The 21,723-nt window shown below is 34.5% G+C and overlaps 1 protein-coding gene across 2 annotated transcripts in view; it reads left to right on the top strand.

Moving 5' to 3' along the window:
• GPATCH2 (G-patch domain containing 2) overlaps positions 1–21,723 on the top strand; it is a 172,934-nt gene that overhangs the window by 2,703 nt on the left and 148,508 nt on the right. The window contains exons 2-6 of one of the 2 annotated variants that reach the window (XM_059413347.1): positions 7,794–8,510; positions 13,652–13,713; positions 16,663–16,845; positions 17,308–17,387; positions 17,515–19,834. In XM_059413347.1, the coding sequence (XP_059269330.1) occupies positions 7,794–8,510; positions 13,652–13,713; positions 16,663–16,845; positions 17,308–17,387; positions 17,515–17,547 (1,075 nt within the window). In that variant the 3' untranslated portion in view covers positions 17,548–19,834. Of the gene's footprint in view, positions 1–7,793; positions 8,511–13,651; positions 13,714–16,662; positions 16,846–17,307; positions 17,388–17,514; positions 19,835–21,723 lie in introns of those variants that run through there. The other variant, XM_059413345.1, reaches the window with a different exon arrangement.

Raw genomic sequence — 21,723 nt, 5'->3', positions numbered from 1 at the left:
GATCATGACCTGAGCCGAAGGCAGCGGCTTAACCCACTGAGCCACCCAGGCGCCCCTATCTAAAAACAATTCTTAACCATCCTGGCATACATCCAATTTGTCTGAATTCAATACACTATTATAGGAATATATGAACTGTTAAGGTGCCCAGATTTGTTAACTAAACTAGAATTCCTGTTATATTTACCTCCCATATTGACTTCAACTTTTTCTCCAACGTTGAGATTAGATTTTCAGTTTTTAGGCACCACATAGGTAAATAGTAAATGATTTAGCTGTCTTTTAACATTTGTTGAAAAATAGAACTGATATTTTATTTTGTAATTTATTCCTACAGAAGTCAAGTTTTATACAATTAAATAATAAAAATCCTAAGATTTTGTGTATGTCAGGAAATAAATATATTTTTGTGCAAGTTACTCTTGTAAGCGGTTTATATTTTTATAAAATATTGCTGAGTGTCTCTATCTCTTTTTCCTGCCTCATCTTTCACATACAGTTTTGAAATTAGGGCCCAAAAAGCACAAGTATTTTGGTACTTAAAGTGTAAACCTTCCTTTTAAAATTTGATTCATTTAATGGACAGATCCTTTATAATTTAGATATATGTTTATTACTTTTTATTAGTCAATTTAAAGTCAATTTCTGGTTTGTTTTTAAGAGTTTAAAAGTTGAAGTAAGCAAATTTTCAAGTAAATCCTTGATAATGAAGATACTGAATCATTATACTGAACTATTAATTTAAATGTATGTGGCTTGCTTTAAAAAAAGCCTTAAGAAATAAACTATATTGATTCTGGATCTTTTTTTCTTTTTTCTGAGTTTCATTCCTATTTCATATTTGGATCTGAAAAAAGTGCAAAGGGGAAAACGTGCATTTTTTTTCTTTTTAATAAATGCCTCCCCCCCCCTTTTTTTTTTTTAAGATTTTGTTTATTTGACAGAAAGAATCACAGAGAGAAAGAGAACACAAGCAGGGGGAGTGGGGGAGGGAGATGCAGACTTCCACCTTAGCAGGGAGCCTGATGCAGGACTCTATCCCAGAATCCTGGGATCATGACCCAAACAGAAGGCAGATGGCGAATGACTAAGCCACCCAGGTGACCCAATAAATGCCTTTTCTTTTGTTTTGGTGTTTGGGTGTTTCTGTGTTTTATCCTGAGGTCAGTTCCATACTGTCTGATATGTTTGAGCCAGGTTTCTGTTTGAACACTTAGGGATCAAAGCAATGCCCATGTAATTTTAGCCAAGTAGCTCATTAATATTAGTATAGCTTCTTAGCATTTTTACCTGTGGCAGGCTGGAAAGGTATTTACCTAGCTAAAAAATTAAGAATGTCTGGCGTGTTAGTGCTGCAGAAAATTTGAAATCCAAATTGTCTGAATTTTTAGTGAAGTCATACTTTCCTGTTACTCATTCGTTCATTTAGTCATTCATTGGTCTGTCCATCCAACAGATTTGTTTTTAACATCTGTTATTTGTCAAGGATTATGCTAGATCCTTGTAATTAATATTAAGTTGTCTTCATTCTCATTCTGAGAATTCAGAATGTATTATATATTCAATAAATACTGAATAGTGCCATGTCTGAGCAATGAATGAGACTCATCTTGTACATATTAAGAGCTTGCCTGGATGTGCTCTAATATATGCATGTTGACAAGAATTGGAATGAATTATTTTTTAGATGCTAAATTATTTTTGTTTTATAGAATTCAACTTTATTTCGTTTAGGCAGCTTCATATTCAGTAGTTTCCACTTCATAAGTGATTAGAATATAAGAAGTTTTGAATGACTTTTGAAGTCATTAAGTGAAGTTAAAAACAAGAATGTTTCTCAAATTTAAATAATAAGTGAGCTTGCTTTATTAAATCACTATTTAGAAAGTAGAATTAACACTTTTTTCTAAAACCATTTTTTTTTGGGGGGGCCCCCAAAATTGCTAGTTAAGGAGGCAAGAAAGCTTTCTGGGTGTTTCTGGTGGTAACAAAAGTGACAAAATAGCAGCTGCCCTTAGCGCTTCCAGTTGAGCACAAGTCAGTGGAACTTTTCTCTTGTTATGGGAAATGAGTTTTTCTCTTTCGTAGAGAACTGGAAAGGATGATTTTCTGTCATTTATTTTTTCTTATATCCGTTTATTAACAAGATAGGACTAACTCAGATACACAGGATTAATTTTTATTGTTGTTTTTTAATTGTTTTTTTTAAGATCCTTAGAAATCTTTAAGAGTGCATAATCAATTTCTTGAAATTGCATGCAAGACTTTTGCAAATATCTGTTCTTCCCCTTCTCCCCACGATTCAGAGTGGTGCAAGAACATGGACCGGATAAGATCCGTGCTTTTGTTATGATATCCTCAGGATTCATAGTGTGGTTCTACTTAAAAGCAAAACGCTTCAGTATTTCAGCGACTACTTTATTTGCGTATAGGGATTGTTGAAAGATGAAATAACTGCTCCCACACATAAATATCCACTGTCATCCCACAGAATCCCTTTGAGATAGAAATTACACCATTTTTAAGGTGACTAAACAGAATCAGAAGATAAGTAATTTGTTCAGGGTCCTCGACTAATGAATGTAGTCAAATTTAGCTTCCAAATTCATAAATTTGACTTTAAAGCTAGTGTTCTCTCTGGGTTCCTCCCAACTTTTCCCCCCACCTTTCTGTTCCATACACATTGGAATTCTGTTCCATACACATTGCTTAGTGTTCATGTGAAGTCATAACTAATTATTTGTATGTTTTATAATAAGATACATTCCCCTACCTCCCTGCTACCTCTTTTTCAAAAAGAGAGAGAAAAGTTTACTTCTGATTAAACTTCTGGTTTAAATAGGTGGGTCAAGGAATTTCAAAACTAGCTTGAATGTTAACATTTAATGTTACGCTTATTCTGTTTTTCCTAAATGACCTTCTCAAAATTATTTAAAGGAGATAATTCTGTTAATCATTTAATAGGTCACTAAGCTGAGATAAAGACTTACTTTGACAAATATATTTACCACCAAAGAAGGAATTTATAAATTCTCATAAGCAGCAGAAATTTTCATCAAAGTTAAAATAATTCTCACAGGTCATATTTGTGGAGTTCGTCATGAAATCTAGCCCTGATATGGCATCTTTAAGAAGCATTGTTTGCATGTTTAATCACCCATTGTCGTGATCTATACTATTATGTGTTAATTTTAATTTGTATTTTTATGACCAAACTTTCCTTTCTTAAGTAAAAGCTAACATGAATATCGAGACATGTAATTCCGAGACTATTTTCTTAAGTTTATGACCAGTCATAGCATACATAGCATACATTCATCAGCATAACTCTTGACTTGGTTCTACTCATACATTGTTTAATTGTACACATTGAGTTTTTAATCATGTAGAAACTAAGACAGAAATGACTTTCCTTAAATTTTTGAAAGCCAATTAAGCTGTTGTATTTAGCAGCACTTAACTTTGTTTTAGCATTCCACTGCTGGAGTTACTTAACTTTGTAGAAGAAATAGTCTGTGTTTTACAGAGATGAAGATGAGAATTTTACCATGTACTAGGTGATAAGGAATATTTGATTTCTTTTTCCTTATCTAGATATTTGACAGTTGTAGTCAATTACCCTATTTGTTACATCTGAAAGATTTTTGTCTTTTAATGAACTTGGGTTTCTTCAGTAGACATACATATCTATCATTTATTATGTAATTATTTTTAATCAGTGTCCAGGCAAGGAAATTGTTCCTAATTCTTCTGTAAATGCTATATTTTATCCTCTTAGGAATAGTAGTTACCACTAAGAGAATCTTCAAAAAGTAATAGTTGTCTAGAGAGTAGTTAGCTGTTAGTTATTGGGGGGGAATCAGTTTTGGGGGCTTTCTTGGGTATCATCTGCTGTGCTTCGCCTTTACATTGTTGACTGATATTTGAGAGTCCCTGGTTTGTCAGTTAACTGCCAGTCTTTGGGAACAAATGAACATTAAGTTTGGACTAAGACAGCTTCCTAGATCTTTTTTCTTGAACCAGAAACATTACCTAATGTAATACCGCCTACACAAAACCAAAATGCTTATCTACTCAAGTCATTTCCTTTTACAAAATCCAACTTTACACGGATAGTGGGACTGTAATCTGATTCTATTCTTTTGGAGTATTTTAAGAAAACTATTAGTTAATGGTTATCTTAGATATTATACCCAACCAGACTATTCTCAAAAGGTATCATTTCCATTGAATTCCAAATGAAGAGAAATTGTTTCGTAAATGTGACTATTATTCAAATTAACTAAGTGGTGATTTACTGAATTTTATTGTAATTTAAACTTTACAACTACGAATGCTTAACATAGGTTTTTACAAAGAAAGCTATATATTTCCAGGTTTTCTCTTCAATAGGAAAGATCTTATTTAAGAAAATATCTTGAAGATAAAGTGTTTCCATTCAATAATCTTCAGTGTAACTAACTGCCAAGGAAGTAAATGAACTGTTGATCATGCGATGTCTCTTACAGTGACTTTATTTCTGTGAGGCCAGTTGATGCCAGTTTTCCCTGAGAGATACAAGTGAAGCCACTTGACTGACTGACTATGATATTACTGGCTCATTAACAGGGGTTTTGGCTTGCAGAAGTCTGGTTAGTTGAAACTGAAGGGGAAAAGGTGATTTGAATTCTAAGTAGCACTTAGTTAAATGTATTTTTTTTCTGTGTTTTTATGGGGTTTTTAAGAAGTGTCTCTCTCTCTCTTTTTTTTTTTTTTTTTTTTTTTTTTTTGAGGTTGGGGGGTAGAGAGAAAATCTCAGTAGGCTCCCCACCCAGCATGGAGCCAGACACGAGGCTCGATCTCACAACTCTGAGATCAAGACCTGAGCCAAAACCAAGAGGCAGACACTTAACCACCAACCCACCCAGGTGCCCCAAGAAGTCTTTATAAAGTAATTGTTTTACTTTATTGATAGTCATATCTGATTCCTATTTGAGTAGCCTCATGGAATAAATTAGGTTCTTCTGGTTGAAAGTTTTTTGAGATATTTTATCTTCTCAAAAAAAAATCAACTAAGGTGACAAATTTAATGATGTTATAAAGAAGTCTTGCTTACATTCTTAGTAATACTGTCAGTTATATTTCCTTAAGCTATGTTTATTACAGCAGTACTTTTTAAATGAAATTAATTGAAGATAAATTTCAGTGGATTGAATCTGATTGCTGACCTTTATCTAACACTAGGACCACCTCATTTTCCTTTCTAAAGTAAAGCGCTAGATTATAACTTTCAAAAGTAACCTGCAGTTTTATTCTATTCTATTCATGCTTTAAGTTAATTTCACATTAATATTTAGATCTAGTCATTCACCTCTGATAAGAAAACTGAATCTTAGAAAAGTTAAGTTACTTGAGAACCAGGTAATACTGAGTCCTTTTTTAGATAAAAGAGCTTTATTACAATACATGTTAAACTGGTTTCCAGTAAATTTTATTAAAGGTGCAATATTATATTCAGAGATAATAGGTCTTTCAGACTGTATTTCTTCCAAAGAAACATTATTAAAGGAAATGAACAGTATATTTATTGTAATAAAAGGAAAACAAAAAGGTGATTATTACTGTAGAGATAATGGAGAAAAGACCCATTTGGATTATCAGTGTAGTCAGATTTGTAGCCCTTCTTTTGGCTTGATGCTAATTCCTATGTGACACATATTTCTTATACTCAAATGCAAAGTCCTGAAACAGTAATATATAGGACCCTTTTAGTGGTTCTCCAGAGTTTTATTTAAAATACATATTTGAATCACCATGTTTTTCTAAAAAATGTGTGTCCATACAGGTTTTTATTCATTCAGAATGCTGAAGGAGATCTGGAAAATACAAACCGACATTAAATGAAAGACTGTATTCATTTAGTTAATTGGTCACAGTGTACATTTTACTGATGGCCACAGCACTGGTTCTTCAAATTCAATATACCTTCACCACTTTTACTGCCCTGTGCCTTATTTCTGTTCAGGTCTCCCATTCCCTTTTTCTGTTCAGAAGAATATAAAGCTTAACTGTGAGTCATTTGCCTTACATAGATATGTATTAAATCTGTCTGAACAATTAAAATAGTATCACCTGCTGCTCCATCACTCAAAAACAAAAGTGCCGACTGGACACTGGACTTGTGTAGCTCTAGAATGCTGTTCTTCGCTGTAGTTAAGTTGTTAGTTGTAGTTGTAGTTAAGTTGGGCATTCAGGCTCTAGAACCAAGCTGCTGAAGTCTAAAATCTGTTTCTACCATTTCCTAGGTGTGTCACTTTGGGTAAATTGCCCTTAATGTTTCTGTCTCTCTGTATCTCATATACAACCTTACAGGGTTTTTATGCAAGAATGAGATGAGCTAATGCATATAAAACCCTTAAAGTGGGCCTAGTGAGTAATATATAGTAAGTACTTGTTTTAGAAGCTGTATGTGTGTGTATATCATCTTACATAGTAAATCCAGTTGAATCACAATGTGTGTGTGTTCTCAGGTTGTTAAAAAGAAAAGACAAAGTTAAAAGTTATTATAGGGAACTTGCAGATGCCTAAAATTATAGACTGTAGAGACTATATAAACCAGGAGTCAGCAAACTGTGGCCAGCCATGACTTGGTTTTGTAAATAAAATTTTATTAGAACACAGCCATACCCATTCATTTATGCCTTGCCTCGGGCTGCTTTCACCTTACAGTGGCTAAAGTTGGATGGTTATGATAGAGACCTAATGGGCTGCAGAGCCTAAAATGTTTACTGTTTGGCCTTTTACAGAAAACTGTGCCTACCCCTGCTATACACTTAGAAATTATGTAGACATCTCTAGTTGAGAATATTTTGCTCCTTGCTCCTAGAACTCAGAAATGATTGTTCATGATCTTTGTGAGAAAGATACAAAATCAGAATTGTGGGCGCTCCATCACCAACTGATACAGAATCTTTGGGAGCTGAGTTTAGAAAGGGTCAGTATAATTTGTCGAGGTTCCTAAAGAATGCTTAATATCTATCCTAGCTGATAAGTAGATAAATTTTTCACTGGTAACATACATAGTTCAATGTGTTTTGTTTGTTTAAAAAAAAAAAAAAAAGCTGAAAGACTGTCTCAGAATGAATTATAAGAAAATGATGGGCCATTTTAGACCAGTGAAGCTCCAGTTTGAATAAGAACGTAGTTTCTGCTTGACAGAGTTACGAGATTAGTGTGGCCTAATTATAGGCCTAGTACTTGGTTAATTTTTTTTTTTTTCACATATTACAAATCTTGAAAGTACTTCTCCGTCTTTCCATCTCCCTCGTGTTTCATGGTAGTGACTGGGTAGAGCATGTGGTGAGTCGTGAATTATACAACTACCTTTTTCACTTAGAAATTGTAGGGAGATGGAGGTGTTTGGAGGAAGGATTGAGAAAGTTCTAGATCTATTGGAGGAAAACTAAGGAAAGGGCAGGAGTAGACTAATGAACAATGATCTAAGCAGAAATAACTTTTCCATAATTAACACAGTAAAAATGTGAAATTACTGGGATATTTCACTGCTGATACTATGCTTACTGTATCTTGAAATAATTCCCATGTTTAATGAAAGAACTTACACAAGAAAAAGGAGCTTAAAAATGAGTCGGAATATTTAAAACTATTATCTTGAATAGAAAAATTAAGTAGCTTTTAAACATTTTTATAATAACTTAATTTTACACTCAGAGTGAATTGTCGGCTCTAATAAACTAGGTTAATAAAGTTAACACTATTTTTGTTAATTTTTTTCCCTTTCTTTAAAAATGTAGGCATTTCAGTCGAACCATGGAAGAACTGGTTCATGATCTTGTCTCTGCTTTGGAGGAGAGCTCAGAGCAAGCTCGAGGTGGATTTGCTGAAACAGGCGATCATTCTCGAAGTGTGTCTTGTCCTCTGAAACGCCAGGCAAGGAAAAGGAGAGGGAGAAAACGAAGGTCGTATAATGTTCATCATCCATGGGAGCCTGGCCACTGCTTAAGTGAAGGCACTGATTCTAGTTTAGAGGAGCCAAGCAAGGACTACAGAGAAAATCACAATAATAATAAAAAAGATCATAGTGACTCTGATGACCAAATGTTAGTGGCTAAGCGCAGGCCATCATCAAACTTAAACAATAATGTACGAGGAAAAAGACCTCTGTGGCACGAATCAGATTTTGCTGTGGACAACCTTGGGAACAGAACTCTGCGCAGAAGGAGAAAGGTAAAACGCATGGCAGTTGACCTCCCACAGGACATCTCTAACAAACGGACAATGACCCAGCCCCTTGAAGGTTGTAGAGATCAGGACATGGACAATGACAGAGCTTACCAATATCAAGAGTTTACCAAGAACAAAGTCAAAAAAAGGAAATTGAAAATAATTAGACAAGGGCCAAAAATCCAAGATGAAGGAGTAGTTTTAGAAAGTGAGGAAATAAGCCAGACCAGTAAGGACAAAATGGACTATGAAGAGCAAAAAGTCTCAGATGAACTCATGAGTGAAAGGTGACTTTTATATTCTCTATGTATAAAAATATGTGTCTCCATTGTTTGTGCTTGAATGTGTTTTATATTTTAATTCTGTTTTAAAATAATTACAAATTATAATAATATAAAATATAATAATAGTGATATTACTGTTTAACCATAGTTATATTTCCTTATAATTTATAGTGTTTAGTACAAAACAAAATTGCTTATTTGATTTACATGAAGTCTTTGGATTGCGTTGTAAAGACTTAATTTTCAGCTGTAGAGGAAAGGGAATGGTTTTTCAATGGCAATGAATGTGCTCTTGAATAACAGCACATTTGTAACTATTAGAATTGGATTTATGATTATTTATTTGTTTAATTATAGAGCTTTAGCCTTCGGTGCTTTTTAGTGTCACAGTTCATCAGTGTATTTTGATTTTTGAGAATCAAAAGTTGATACTACTTAACTGTATATTACTTGATATTTTAAGAGGTCTGTAGATTGCTGAGAATTCTAACAATTTATGAATTATAAAACAATTGATAATCTAGAAACACTTGATCTTGTCATTAGACAAATGAGAAAAGCAATGATCCTTTGGCAGCTAGTCTAACCTGTTTATTCTAGAAAGCAGGTATACACCACAAGGATAATTGTTAAGTACTATTTTGACAGCGTCAAAAGGTAAGTGATCATTTTTCTTTTACATAGAACTAATGCTACTGCAGGAAATGAGAAGGTATTGAAACTGTTCATCCTTTTAGGTGTCTTCTTCAAACCAAACACAGAACTATGATCCAGGGGGGGAAAAAAAAAAAAAGGCCAGGTCCTTTATTAAGGGATGGTTTGCTATTTATATAATTTTTCTGAAGAAGTAAAAATTGGTCAAAATTTAAAAAAAAATGTTTCAGGAAGGCTTTGAAAAGTTTATTGTATCTGCTTTTCTTCCCCAAAGTTGGCATTTTTATACCAGAATGAAAATTACTTGTATGGTAGCATTGGGCCATTGGGACTGAGGACCACATAGCTTGACTTGAAAGTGATTTTTTGCTCAGTGGTGGGGAGGGAAGGTGTGTGGCAGTGAAGATAAGTGTCCGTTTCTAGATTATTTACAGATTACTTATTTTTTGGATTGATCCTGCAAGCCCTTATTTTATTGATGTCTGTCTTTTATTGACAGACACCTACCCTGGAAGAAAAATGAGATAAAACTCTCTTCATTTTTCTTCATCGTAAAAAATATTTGAGTATCCATTAACTATGATCAGGCTACTAGCAGTCAAGTTCTCAAAGAGGATGTTTTCACTCCAGACTGATTTTTAAAAATATTTTTTATTTTATTGTTTATTTTTAAGGTTTATTTATTTATTTTAGAGAGAGCACACTGGGGTGGGGGAGAGGGATGGCAGAAGGAGAGGGAGAGAGAATCTTAAGCTCTGTGCAGAGCGTGGAGCCTGACTCAGGGCTCCGTCTTACTACCCCCAAGGTCATGCCCTGAACCGAAACCAAGAGTCGGACACTTAACTGACTACACCACCCAGGTGCACCTTCTTTTATTTTTAAACTTAGCTATGTAACTTTTAGTGTCACCTAGAGTTAGATGCATATTTCTTCTGTGGGAAGATTACTAAATAAAACAGACCCTGTGGCCTTCAGTCCCATAGTTTGGAACAGCGGATAAGCAAACAATGAAAAGGAAGTGTGCTGAGCAGAAAGTACTGGTAAAGGAGGGCTTTCCGAAGATGGTGAGTTAAGTTTAAGCAAGCAATGAGTGTTGTTCAGATAGTGCATGAGGGAGGGACGTGATGTTCTTGGATACAGGGAGCAGCTGGTACTAAGTCCTAGATCGTGAAGCAAAGTCATGTATCTAGGAAAGTACTTAGAATTGATGACTACTAGAACAGAGTGGCGGTTGAGGCCGCAGCAGTAGGCATGTCTTGAAGGCCTTGTGTGCTGTGGCAGTTTGGGTTTCACCCTGTAAGTAAGGGAAGCCAGTGAAGAATTTTTAATAATGAAGAAACTCAGATTTATATTTGTCAAGGAACGTGATCTCAGTAACAATGTCTAATTTAGCTTTGACTGGCCTCAAATCCATCCTTAGTGAGGGGTGAATAAGGCAGGGATAGTAGAGGGGAAGGAAATAGGAGAGCAGTTTTAAGAGTTAGAATCAGTGGAAAGTTGACTGTGTTTGGGACGATGAATGAAAAAGAGGATACTGAGATAATGTGAATAAAAAATACAGGAATAAAAAATACAGGAAATGAGCGGATTGGGATTAGTATACAAATAGTAATTTGACGACAATTTATAGAATGTATCACGCTAAAAAAAAAAAAAAAAGGTGGGATGAGTTGTCCTTGGAGATAAGCCATAATGGCTGTCAGATGCCGAAAATGAAAAGCCTTGCTTCCATAGAAGTTCTTGTTCTGACTTATTGAACGTGCTAGCAACTGTATGTTGTACTTGGAGCAACTAGCTAGATGTCAGGTGAAATGTAAGTAAGGAAACATTGTTTAAGACACAGGTGAAAAGATCCCAGATGAAGACCAGGATCATTAAGGACTAAGCCATTCTTAGAGGGGGACAACTGATCTCCTTCTCTCTTTAAGAAGAGTAAGTAAGATAAAGACACAAAGGGAGGCAAATGGTGAGAGACTCTTAAATATAGGGAACAAACTGAGGGCTATTTGAGAGGAGGTTGGGGGGGCATCATTGGGGGATAAGCATTAGGGAGGGCACATGATGTACTGAGCACTTTTGTGCAGCTGATGAATCACTAAATTCTAACCCTAAAACTAAAAATACACTACATGTTAACTAACTTGAATTTAAATAAAATCTAAGGAAAAAAAATAGGCAGGTAGAGAGATGATTGGGATATGAGTTGGAAAAAGAACAAAAATAAAAGGACCAGAGATGGAGGTGGGAAGAATTTGGGTAGGACTTATCCATACAGAACCTTGAAATCCATATTTTAGATTTTTAATAGAAAACATTTTATTTTTTTAAATTTATATGCATATATAAATTATGTATCTATAGACATGTGCATGTTTTATAAACTTTTTATGATAGAGTACTTTCGGATTTACAAAAAAGTTGCAAACATAGTGCAAAGAGTTTCTGTATATCATGTTCCCATATATCCTGTACCCAGTATCCATTACTGTTAATATAATACATTACTCTGATAAAGTGGTCAGAATTAATAGGCCAGAAGTTATTAACAGAAGTCAGTACTTCATTAAAATTTCCTTGTTTTTCTTTAATGTCCTTTTTCTGTTCTAGGATCCCATCCAGGATGTCATAATATTTTTAGTCTGCAAGTTACATTTGTAAACAGTGAGCCTGGTTGTATGTAGAATATTAAAAGAGGTAAATCTGAACTCAGAAATTAGAAAATCATTGTAGCCCCTCAAAAGTACATAGTTGCACATTTCAAAGTTGTTTATCTATAAATCTGAACTCTGAAAACTGTGAAAAACTAACTCATTTGTGGCCTAACCTAGCTTGACCTGGATTTAATGTGAATATTCATTCATTTATTTTTAAAAAATATATTAATAAGTTTGATTCTGGAGTGCTACCTCAAGCCCCTATGAGGCATTTTGGAACACACCTTTCCAAAATTTGAAAAATTGTGATAAAATCATGCTGCCTCAAGGATTTCAGAAAAAGAATTGTGACTCAGGGTATGCAGGATAAGGCCGTGTGTTAGGGTTGTATTGAACCAGCAGACAGGAAAGCACTATGCCATAGTCACAGAAGAGGAAAAAAAAATTAACAGTAGTTTGGACAGCTAAACAGCAAAAGGATGAAGTTTCCAAAGTGTTTTTGACACTCGGACATCACTGTGCATAGGAGAGCATGCGTGTGTGTAAATAAGAAATTACAGATGTGATTGTCTTAAGAGAGTATTCTTTCATTAATGCCTGTGCAGTCTAGGACGCTTGATACGTTCTCCTAATATGAAGAAAGTTAAAGAAAAAGGTACTAACTTGGGAAAATGTACCTTTTAATAAATCCTTATACTTTTTTATTTTTAAAAATCTAATAATTGAAACGATATTTTATATTCAGAAAACAGAGGGATTTAGATCTCATCTATCATTTTAATCCTGAATTCTCAATTTAAATATTTTTAAAACGGATTAATTTTTAAACAGATTAGTTTTGTTTAGTAAGTCAGGTTACAGGGATGTACTTGTTAACGAGAAAAGTATTATAAAATTCACCTGGGGAGCTTCCCGATTGGTTAAAATTAAGAATTGCAGGAAGTAGAGAGTATATGAGAATTTTTAAAGAACATTGTCAATTTTCTTTAGATGCCAAGCTTCTTATTACATGATCTGGTTTTTGTGGGTTGTTTTTTTTTTTTTTTAACTAACTAGATTTTCATATACACATGACTTGTATTAGAACTAATAGTGATGGTTCATGTCAGTCGAATATCTGCTGTTTGTTTTAATTTGTATGTAAAATAAGACTTTGTATCATACTTGAACTTCTATGGAAGTATGGAGAACCTGTTATTTTTTATACACCCCCTCCCTAATATTGGGAGTATTCCATAGTTTGGTCTTGCTCAGAGAGATTTTTAACTTCGATTTAGTGGATTGTTACCATTGTAAACTTTTTTCTTCCTTGCCAGGTAATAGCATTGTTGTGAATTCTTAAATAATGTCTTTTCCTGAATATTTGCAAATGTGGTCATGAAAAGTAATTTCATCCGGGGCCCTTGTATTTCATGTGCTGAAGAAAGGCTTAGCCTGCTTTTGATTGAGACTTTCCCCATTTTATTGAGCGGTGGTGTTCGGGCTTAGACTGAATTGCACGGCACAAGAAAGGAGCAGTGAGCATTTGATGAAAGCAGATAATAAAATGCATCAATTGTGTCAGCCCCTCGTTGCAGTCACATCTGGCTTACTGTCAGGGTCCCATTAGATGCCTGTGGTTTTATGTGCCAAAAATAATATGCTCTGTAGTTCATGGAACCAGAATATTTGCAGTTTGATTAAAAAAAAAAAAATCATCTTATTTTCTTTCAGATCTCTGTCAGGTTTAAGTTTCATCTCTGAGCTGCCATGTCTCTTTAAAATTTTACGACTGAGAGATCAATTGTTCTTTTGATCTGTTTTGTTTTTTTTTTTCCCCCTTTTCCCTTATTCCAGTGACTCCAGCAGTCTCAGCAGCACTGATGCTGGCTTATTTACCAATGATGAGGGAAGACAAGGTACTGAAATGCTTACTCTTTTTTTTTTTTTCTTTTAATTCCTTCGGGAAAAAAGTCTTCATTTTAAAGTTGTGCTTGTTACTAGTTACTTCCTAAGTTGATGACGGCAATCCGTTCACCTCACACACACCTACTTAGTGGACTGGGCTTTAGTTCTTCCCCGCCCACCCCCCCAAGATTTGTTACCTGTTTGATGGACAGAGATCACAAGTAGGCAAAGAGACAGGCAGAGAGAGGGGGAAGCAGGCTCCCTGTTGATCAGAGATCCCATGTGGTCCTTGATCACCACCTGAGCCAAAGGCAGAAGCTTCAACACACTGAGCCACACAGGTGCCCCTTTATTTAGTTCTTTTTGATATAGGAAGGGTATCCTGTCTTCCTAACCTAAAGTAATCGATTATCTCCAAAAGCTAGTATGTGGAGCTAATAATATTAAGGGAGGATTATCTTCCTTAAGAAAGATTTGCATACCTCAGTCTTTATAATTTTGTCTCTTCTCAAGTTCACAAGACACTGGTTCTCATTCTCCACCTGATTCCAAATGTATTTAATACTGTTTAAGCATTAATAAAGGTGGATTTACAAGTCATTTGTCATTTTTATTCAGCCGTGACATTTATTCATCCTCCCTAGTTTGTAAGTAATTAGACAGTTTTCGTGAATTCAATATTGTAAACTGTTACACAGTCATGTCTTACAACTTAGATCTTTTACATCTTTGAGATTCCCTGAAGCTTTTCACAGTTTCGGAGGGCATTATTTTGAAACTACCTATTATGGAAGAAAATAGAAAAAACCTTAATAAGAGGACAGAAGGCACTCTACAAATGTTATCTGCCTTTCTTGAGAATCTTTAGAGGAAAGCAGTAAGTTCTAAGGAGGAAAAAAAACCCCAAGATGTATAGTTTTCAATTATAGTCTAATGATAGGAAGAAAAAAAGAAAATGATAGCCACTTAGGCTTTTTTTCCCAATAGTCTGTTCATTCCTCTTGGTAGGAATAAAATAAATGATCATTCATTTTGACTTACTTAGAAACCCATATATATTCTGTTTTAAAGACCATAGACTTTGTAAAGTTAAGAGATTTTGCTGAAATATGCTAGAACCTCAGAGCTCAGAGTGAATTTGACTACCTTGATAATATACCTAAATTCTTGTTTAAATACATGAGCCTGCTCAAAGTTACTACAAATGTTGCATTTCGTAATGAAAAAAAATGAAAAAACTTTTGGACAAGCCTGTCCATATTTGAAAAGCTTCAAATGGTTTAAGATAGTATACCAGCATTTAGTATGAGCTTATTATGTTTTACATTTCTAAGTGCCTTTTTTTTTTCCTCATTCAGTTTATTTTAGATTTTATATTATTCTTAAGAAAACCCTGGGAGATTCTTTTGTGGGGGGTATGTTGAAACCTTTAGGCTCATAGAGTTGAGCTACCTTCCCCAAAGTCACAAAACACTGCAATTCTCACTGGTCTGACTGACTTCAGAACTCAGGTTCTTAATCTTTAGCTGTTTGATCTCCCTATTAAGAACAAAGTTGTGTATCACATCAAAAATAAAATAACCTCATTTTTTCTGTAATAACGTCTCAAATGGAATTAGGATCTAGGGTAATTAGTTTCAAGTGACTCCCTTTTCTTGTACCTACACCTGTTCCAGGAAATTTTAATCTAATTCTCAGTAAAAGTACTAAGTATTTATGTGCTTTGAAAAGTACCTTTTTTTTAAATTAATTTTTATTAAATCCTCAATTGAAATAAACTGGTGGCTTTGGTTTTCCAAATGCTTTAAACTTTTCACTCCCTCGTAACTTGAAGTATAGCTCTTTCCCATAAAGCCATTTCCAGTTGAAGTTTTGGTGTTTTTCTAGTTTACTTTTAAAAATGTTTGTAGCAAGAGATTTTGGAAATCAGAAATCTCTTTCTGTAAAAGGGAAAGCTTTTTGGCAATTGTGATGACCCTATTAATAAACCAGAATTAGAATCATGAAGACTCTACAAGTCTTCATTAGAATCTTCTTATGCCTTCTTCTTTATTTTCCCCCCTTATCCCTGTTCTAAAAACAAAATACTCTTGATTCACATTTTGTTTTAAAAACAAAATACTGTCAATTCACCAGTACATTTTGAACTGAATTTGAAATGGACAATTTCTCCGTGGTTGCACTCATGGATATTCCCAAAAGTCCAACTTACTATGGATAGTGTTTTGCTTTAAAAATACCTTGCTTGTCATAGTCCAGTATAGTTTCTTTGTAAACTCTGTGGTATTGTCACTTTTCATTTAAAATCAACTTTTTCACAACTATTTCTTAATGAACTTAATCAGATTAATTTCATTTAGTCACATCTGTTCATGATCGTTTCCCCTTTTACACTCCATACAAATCATGAAATTAAGCTAATTTTATTCCATATCAGCTGCAGAGAACGGGTTCTGTAGTTTTTTACTTTTAATTCTCTGTAGGAGATTAAGGCTTGTTTTTCTTTAATTTGGAAAAGGTAGTAACTTAAATGGATTTCTCTATAGTTTCTGCCTTAGAATTAACCAGTATTACGGTTTTTCACATTTTTTAATTGGTTCTAAAACATAACAGCTTATGTTTTTGTTAATGGCAGTTCCTGTTGTGGTGTTAAAATCTTTTTTTGAAACTGTGGTGTAGAATAATTTTTCTGTATTGATTATGTAAATGGTTAGCAGATAAAATACAGGATCGCCAGTTAAATTTAATTTTTAGATATATGATAAATAATTTTTTAATATAAGTGTGCCCCATGCAGTATTTAGCATATTAAAAATTTTGTGCAGGTATTATATATTTATATGAAAAATCCTTTTTCTGAAATTCAGATTTAATTGCTATCTTGCATTTTTTAAATCTGATTACTCTGTGTATTTGGATAATAAAACTGAATCTTTGGGGGATTTCTTGTATTTGCACAGGTGACGATGAACAGAGTGACTGGTTTTATGAGAAGGAATCAGGTGGAGCGTGTGGCATCACTGGAGTTGTGCCCTGGTGGGAAAAGGAAGATCCTACCGAGCTAGACAAAAATTTACCAGATCCTGTCTTTGAAAGTATCTTAACTGGTTCTTTCCCTCTAATGTCGCATCCGGGAAGAAGAGGTCAGTAGCACTTGCTGACTGCTGAATATGGTGGACTTAGAGTGCATCTAGGAGTATCCACTGAAAGAGGATAGGCTAAAATGAAAATGAAAGCGTCTTAGCACAAGATGCTATAAAGACATATGTCAGATCGTAATTCATCTACTGTATTAATCACGCATTCTATTTATTAGAAAGGCTGACTTGCCTCCTTGCTAGGACCATTGTGAAAATGTTGAAATGTTATAAAGGTAAATTAGGAGGAAAGAAAAGCCCTGAATAATACCCTAATTCTTAAATAAGCCATAGTTACGTGCTAACCTCATAAGAGCCCTTCCAGGCGCTGCTTCAGATCTGCTAAGTGTGTTTTGCATTTTCCCCACTACTGTTCAGGATGTTTCCTTCCTCAGACTTACTTTGAATTCTGTACAGATAGGAACAGTGATCATAGAATCTCCTAAATTGAGGACTTTGATTTTCCAGGTTTTCAAGCTAGACTCAGTCGCCTTCATGGAATGCCTTCCAAGAACTTTAAAAAATCAGGAGGGACCACAACTTCAATGGTAGGCATGCTTTTTTGTTTAATTGTCATGTTTGGAAATGTATCCATTTCTATGGAATAAAAAGCCACTTCCTCATCCTTTATTCATATTCTAATGTTATACTTAAAAATAATCCATTTTTTTGTAGGCTACAAACTGGACCAGTGAGATTCCCCTATAAACCAAATCTTCTAATGCTAATAAATTAGTTACGTTTTGAACATCTGGGGAATGGCATTCGAGGGAACCTGGCTCCTGTCCTCTTCCCCTGGAGGAATATCATTGAAGTGAGAGCCTCTTTGATGAAAAGATGAGGCTGTTTTTGCTGGAGGACTGGTATTCTTCCTTTAGTCAGAAGTGAATGTGGTTGGGGAGGCTTTCTAGGGATCTAGGTTGGCCCAGGGTGGGTAGAACTACTGTAAATTTTATATATTTTTCTCTTTTATGATTTTTTTTACATTAAATCCATTTATGTATTACTTGCTTTGCCAAAATGCTAACAAAAGCTAGAAAATGGAAAACTTCCAGATCTCACATAAGTATTCCTTAATGTTTATATTGTGACTGGTTAAGAACCAATTTTTACATATCTGACTGTTGTAAATAAACATGATGCATTGACATTTATTGCTCATTTTTAGAGAAGTCTTATATAACCAGCATTATTTAATATATTTGCATTTTACTCAGGGTATTTTAACAAGGGCTAAGATGAGTAGTAGGTAAGGTTGATAATCTTTACTAGAATTTGTTTTGTTCAGTTTGCTTTCTACTTGGAAAATCTGCTCTGTATTGCAAACCCATTGTATTTTATAGTATAGTGTTCATTGTACTACAAAAAGATCATCCTAGTTTTAAGCTAACCACAGTGATAACTAGTCTGTGCTAGTAGAATCATTTGCTATTACTTTTTAAATTATCTGCTTTGTCTGATACCTGAAACCACTCAGAATTATCATTTTGGCTTCGAGCTTATGGAAATCATGTGAAAGCTGGTATTTCAACTAATACTGTATGCCTCTGAATCATATTGTCATGTTTAAAAGTGAGACCTGCTTGCACACCCTTGGCAGACCATACGTGTCACCGTGAGTGTCAGAAATACTGCATGAGCTCATTTTCACAAGCAGAGGGGAAAATGTAACATTTCTATTGATGGTATAATTTAGACACTCGACAACATTCAGGCCATTTGAATTCTTCAAAATGGTATATTAAAATGATGAGTATTTTTTATTAAGTTCCAATCATTGATGAAAACTGTGATTTAATACATGTATTTTTATATTGTTGTATGGATTAATTGTTAATTCAGCATTTAATGGCTAACTTAAATATGATGATTGGGAAAGAAACTTAAAGTTGACATTTCTTTTACCTAAAGGTATTACAATCTGAAAGATTTCAGAAAATGTATTAAGCAGAAAGTGTGTAACATCTTTCAGATTGCTTGTCTAAACTGGAGAGCTTAAATTTGATAAAGTGCAACTTTGAGTATCTTTACCTTTGCATATTTAAAGTGATATTTTAGAGGTACAGTAATGTGGTGTTTGGTCATTGTAAGTAAGCTTTTCTGTGCTATGTCCTTTGGAGTAAAAAAAAATCGTGATTTTCTTTTTCTGAATTACATAAATGCTTTTATTTTATTTTGTATAATGACTGTCTTTGAGATCTGAATAAGTCACTTTAAAACCTTGGCCTATGAACTTTGCCTTACCAATCATGAATCTAGATGAATGCTATCTAGTTCTTGGTTCAGTTTTACCTATTTTTATTTTTGGTTCACTGCTTGCTTGAGCATAGCTGGGATTTGTAGCCCATTTTCTAGGCTTATTGCAATCTCACTGTGGTATTTTATAGAAGCTATTACATCTGATAGGCTAGCTTCATGGTATTGATGATACATGGCTTAACCATAGTAAAAGCTGCCTTCCCTCTCTAAATTGTAAAAAGGTGATTAAGTTTCACTCGATGGAGATATACTATATATGTGTGTTTATCATGGAACTAGTGCATTAGGCCATAAACTGTTTTCCTGGTCTACATTTTCTTGTATTCAAATTTTACTGAAGACAATGGGCTCCTTCAGGTTTTCTTTCTTTCAATCCGGAATTGTCCTTGTTTGGATTTTTAAGTACTGTAATTTTCTTTTTTTTTTTTCTTCAATAAAATATCTGACTTGGACAAGAAAGGTAAGAGTTCCAATTTGTGCTGATATTCTTAAATTCCTGCGAAGTGTTGTTGTTGTTGTTGTTGCTGCTCATACTGTCTAGACTGTATGTAACAGTCTAGTCTTAAAAATCATAATCTCACAGAATGGTCATATTTAAACAGTACCCATGACATCAAGGAATAAGAATGAAATTTAACTCCTATAGATTATCACACTGGAAAGCCAGATTGCTTTGAAGAGACATTAATTTTCTGAGTAAAGTCAAACACATGTAGCTACAACCCATGAAACCCAATGACAACAAAAGTTTTCTTTCTCGAACACAGATGAATAATGACTACACAGATTTAGTGATTATCTTTGAAGGAAATGAGAGGAGAATCTTTTATACTGAAATATTAATGGATACATTCTTGGGGGAAAAGTTTTCAGTTGGATTTTTTTACCGTTCACCATAGTTATGTCCTATAAAGTCGTCCTGAAAACTGATTAGCAAATACTGAACTGTTGCTCCTAAGGGAAATACCAGGCTAGGTTCCTGTGAGCCTCTGGTCACGACATTTTTTATCAGTCAGTCAGTACATAACCTTGTATTACGTGTCTTTGCGTCTAAAAACACCTTACTTAATACATATTGTTGATGCATTAATATTGAACTCATAACCAACAGCCCAGTAACCCATGCCTGAACAAACCTATGCTGATCTAACACATGCATTTCTCCTTAAGGCACATCATGGCCCTCTTAATGCTTAGGAACCTGTGTCAGGATTTTAGCCCTGAGCTTGGGGTTTTAGCCCTAAGCTTGGGGTTCATTTAAAACAATGAATTGCCAACACAAAACTGAAAAATGTGGCACCAAATAAACCACAAAAGGACACTTGTTTACACTGTTAGAGCTGAAACAGTGATGCTTACTATATGCCATGCCTCAGTCGGGAATGCACACATGCACCAGGGGACAAATTTTCACTGCTCCTGAATGACCCTAGAAGTGCTACAAGAACTGACTTGAGAGCGGCGCGCCTGGCTGGCTCAGTCAGTGGAGCATACGACTCTTAATCTCAGGGGTGTAAGTTCGAGCCCCACGTTGGATAGAGAGATGACTTAAAGTTTTTTAAAAAAATTGATATGGGGGTTACAAATACATGTTAGTAGGCAAATTTGCACATGTGGAACTGTCTAATAGTAATGAGGATCAGCTCTGTTTAGTTTTGTCAAGGGCAAAGTGGTCTTACAAAAAGGTTAGAGGTTTTGAAGTCTGGACTTGGTGAGTCCCCACTCTAGTTCTTCTTTTCATGTTTAATGACAACTTGAACCTTATCTTCTCTTTCTCTTAAATAGAGACAGTATTTAATCTGCAGAAGTATTATCAGGATTAAATGAGATTATATGTACATCATAGGTCCAGAACCATTATTGTCACATAGTATATACTAAATAAATGATAGTTACTGTTATTATCAGATATGCTAAATACAGAATCTCATTACAGGTCAAAATGCAGAATCTTAAGTTTTTCGTATCTTATATATGATACATCTTTATTTTTAATGTTTAAAGTGCTTTATATTGCAATCTTTTACATTACCTTTATACTTCATTTATATTTGAGCCAGCCTTTGTCTTTAATGTGGTGTATAAAGAATAATTTTGAATGAATCTTAGATGAGGGCCACTGTATTACATCTTAAACCCTAATTACAGATTAAAAACTGTTCTAAATACCTCTCCCTAACTAACTTCCAATTACTAGGCCGTTCATTTGCAGAAAGACTTACACTGTTTAGGAAGTTTTGGTCCCGAGTTACCTGATTCTTAAAAATAATTTTGCCCATATACGAGGGGTGAATGCAGTCACAGTTCTGAGAATTTAATGTTGAAAAAAATTAATTATTGCTGTACTTCTGTTAGAATAACACACTGGTTTATTGGAGCCCAGCTAGTGAGCCTCTAATATTTACCCCTTATGGGAGAATTAAGCAAATCATCATTAATTCTGAGGAATATTCTGGGGCCATTATCCAGGAGATGCAGGGTGAATCTCCTGTATTTCCAGAATTTTTGCATCAAGTACGGTTTGGAGTGAATAATCCTCAGAATAATGATCCATCAGAGAATCTGTTCTGGGATATAGTACTTACAAAGTGAATCCAGTTACCCTGACTTAACCACAGCATTTCA

The sequence above is a fragment of the Mustela nigripes genome, chromosome 10 (assembly GCF_022355385.1).
Source record: "Mustela nigripes isolate SB6536 chromosome 10, MUSNIG.SB6536, whole genome shotgun sequence".
NCBI lineage: Eukaryota > Metazoa > Chordata > Mammalia > Carnivora > Mustelidae > Mustela > Mustela nigripes.
This window is presented reverse-complemented; position numbering and strand designations above follow the sequence as displayed.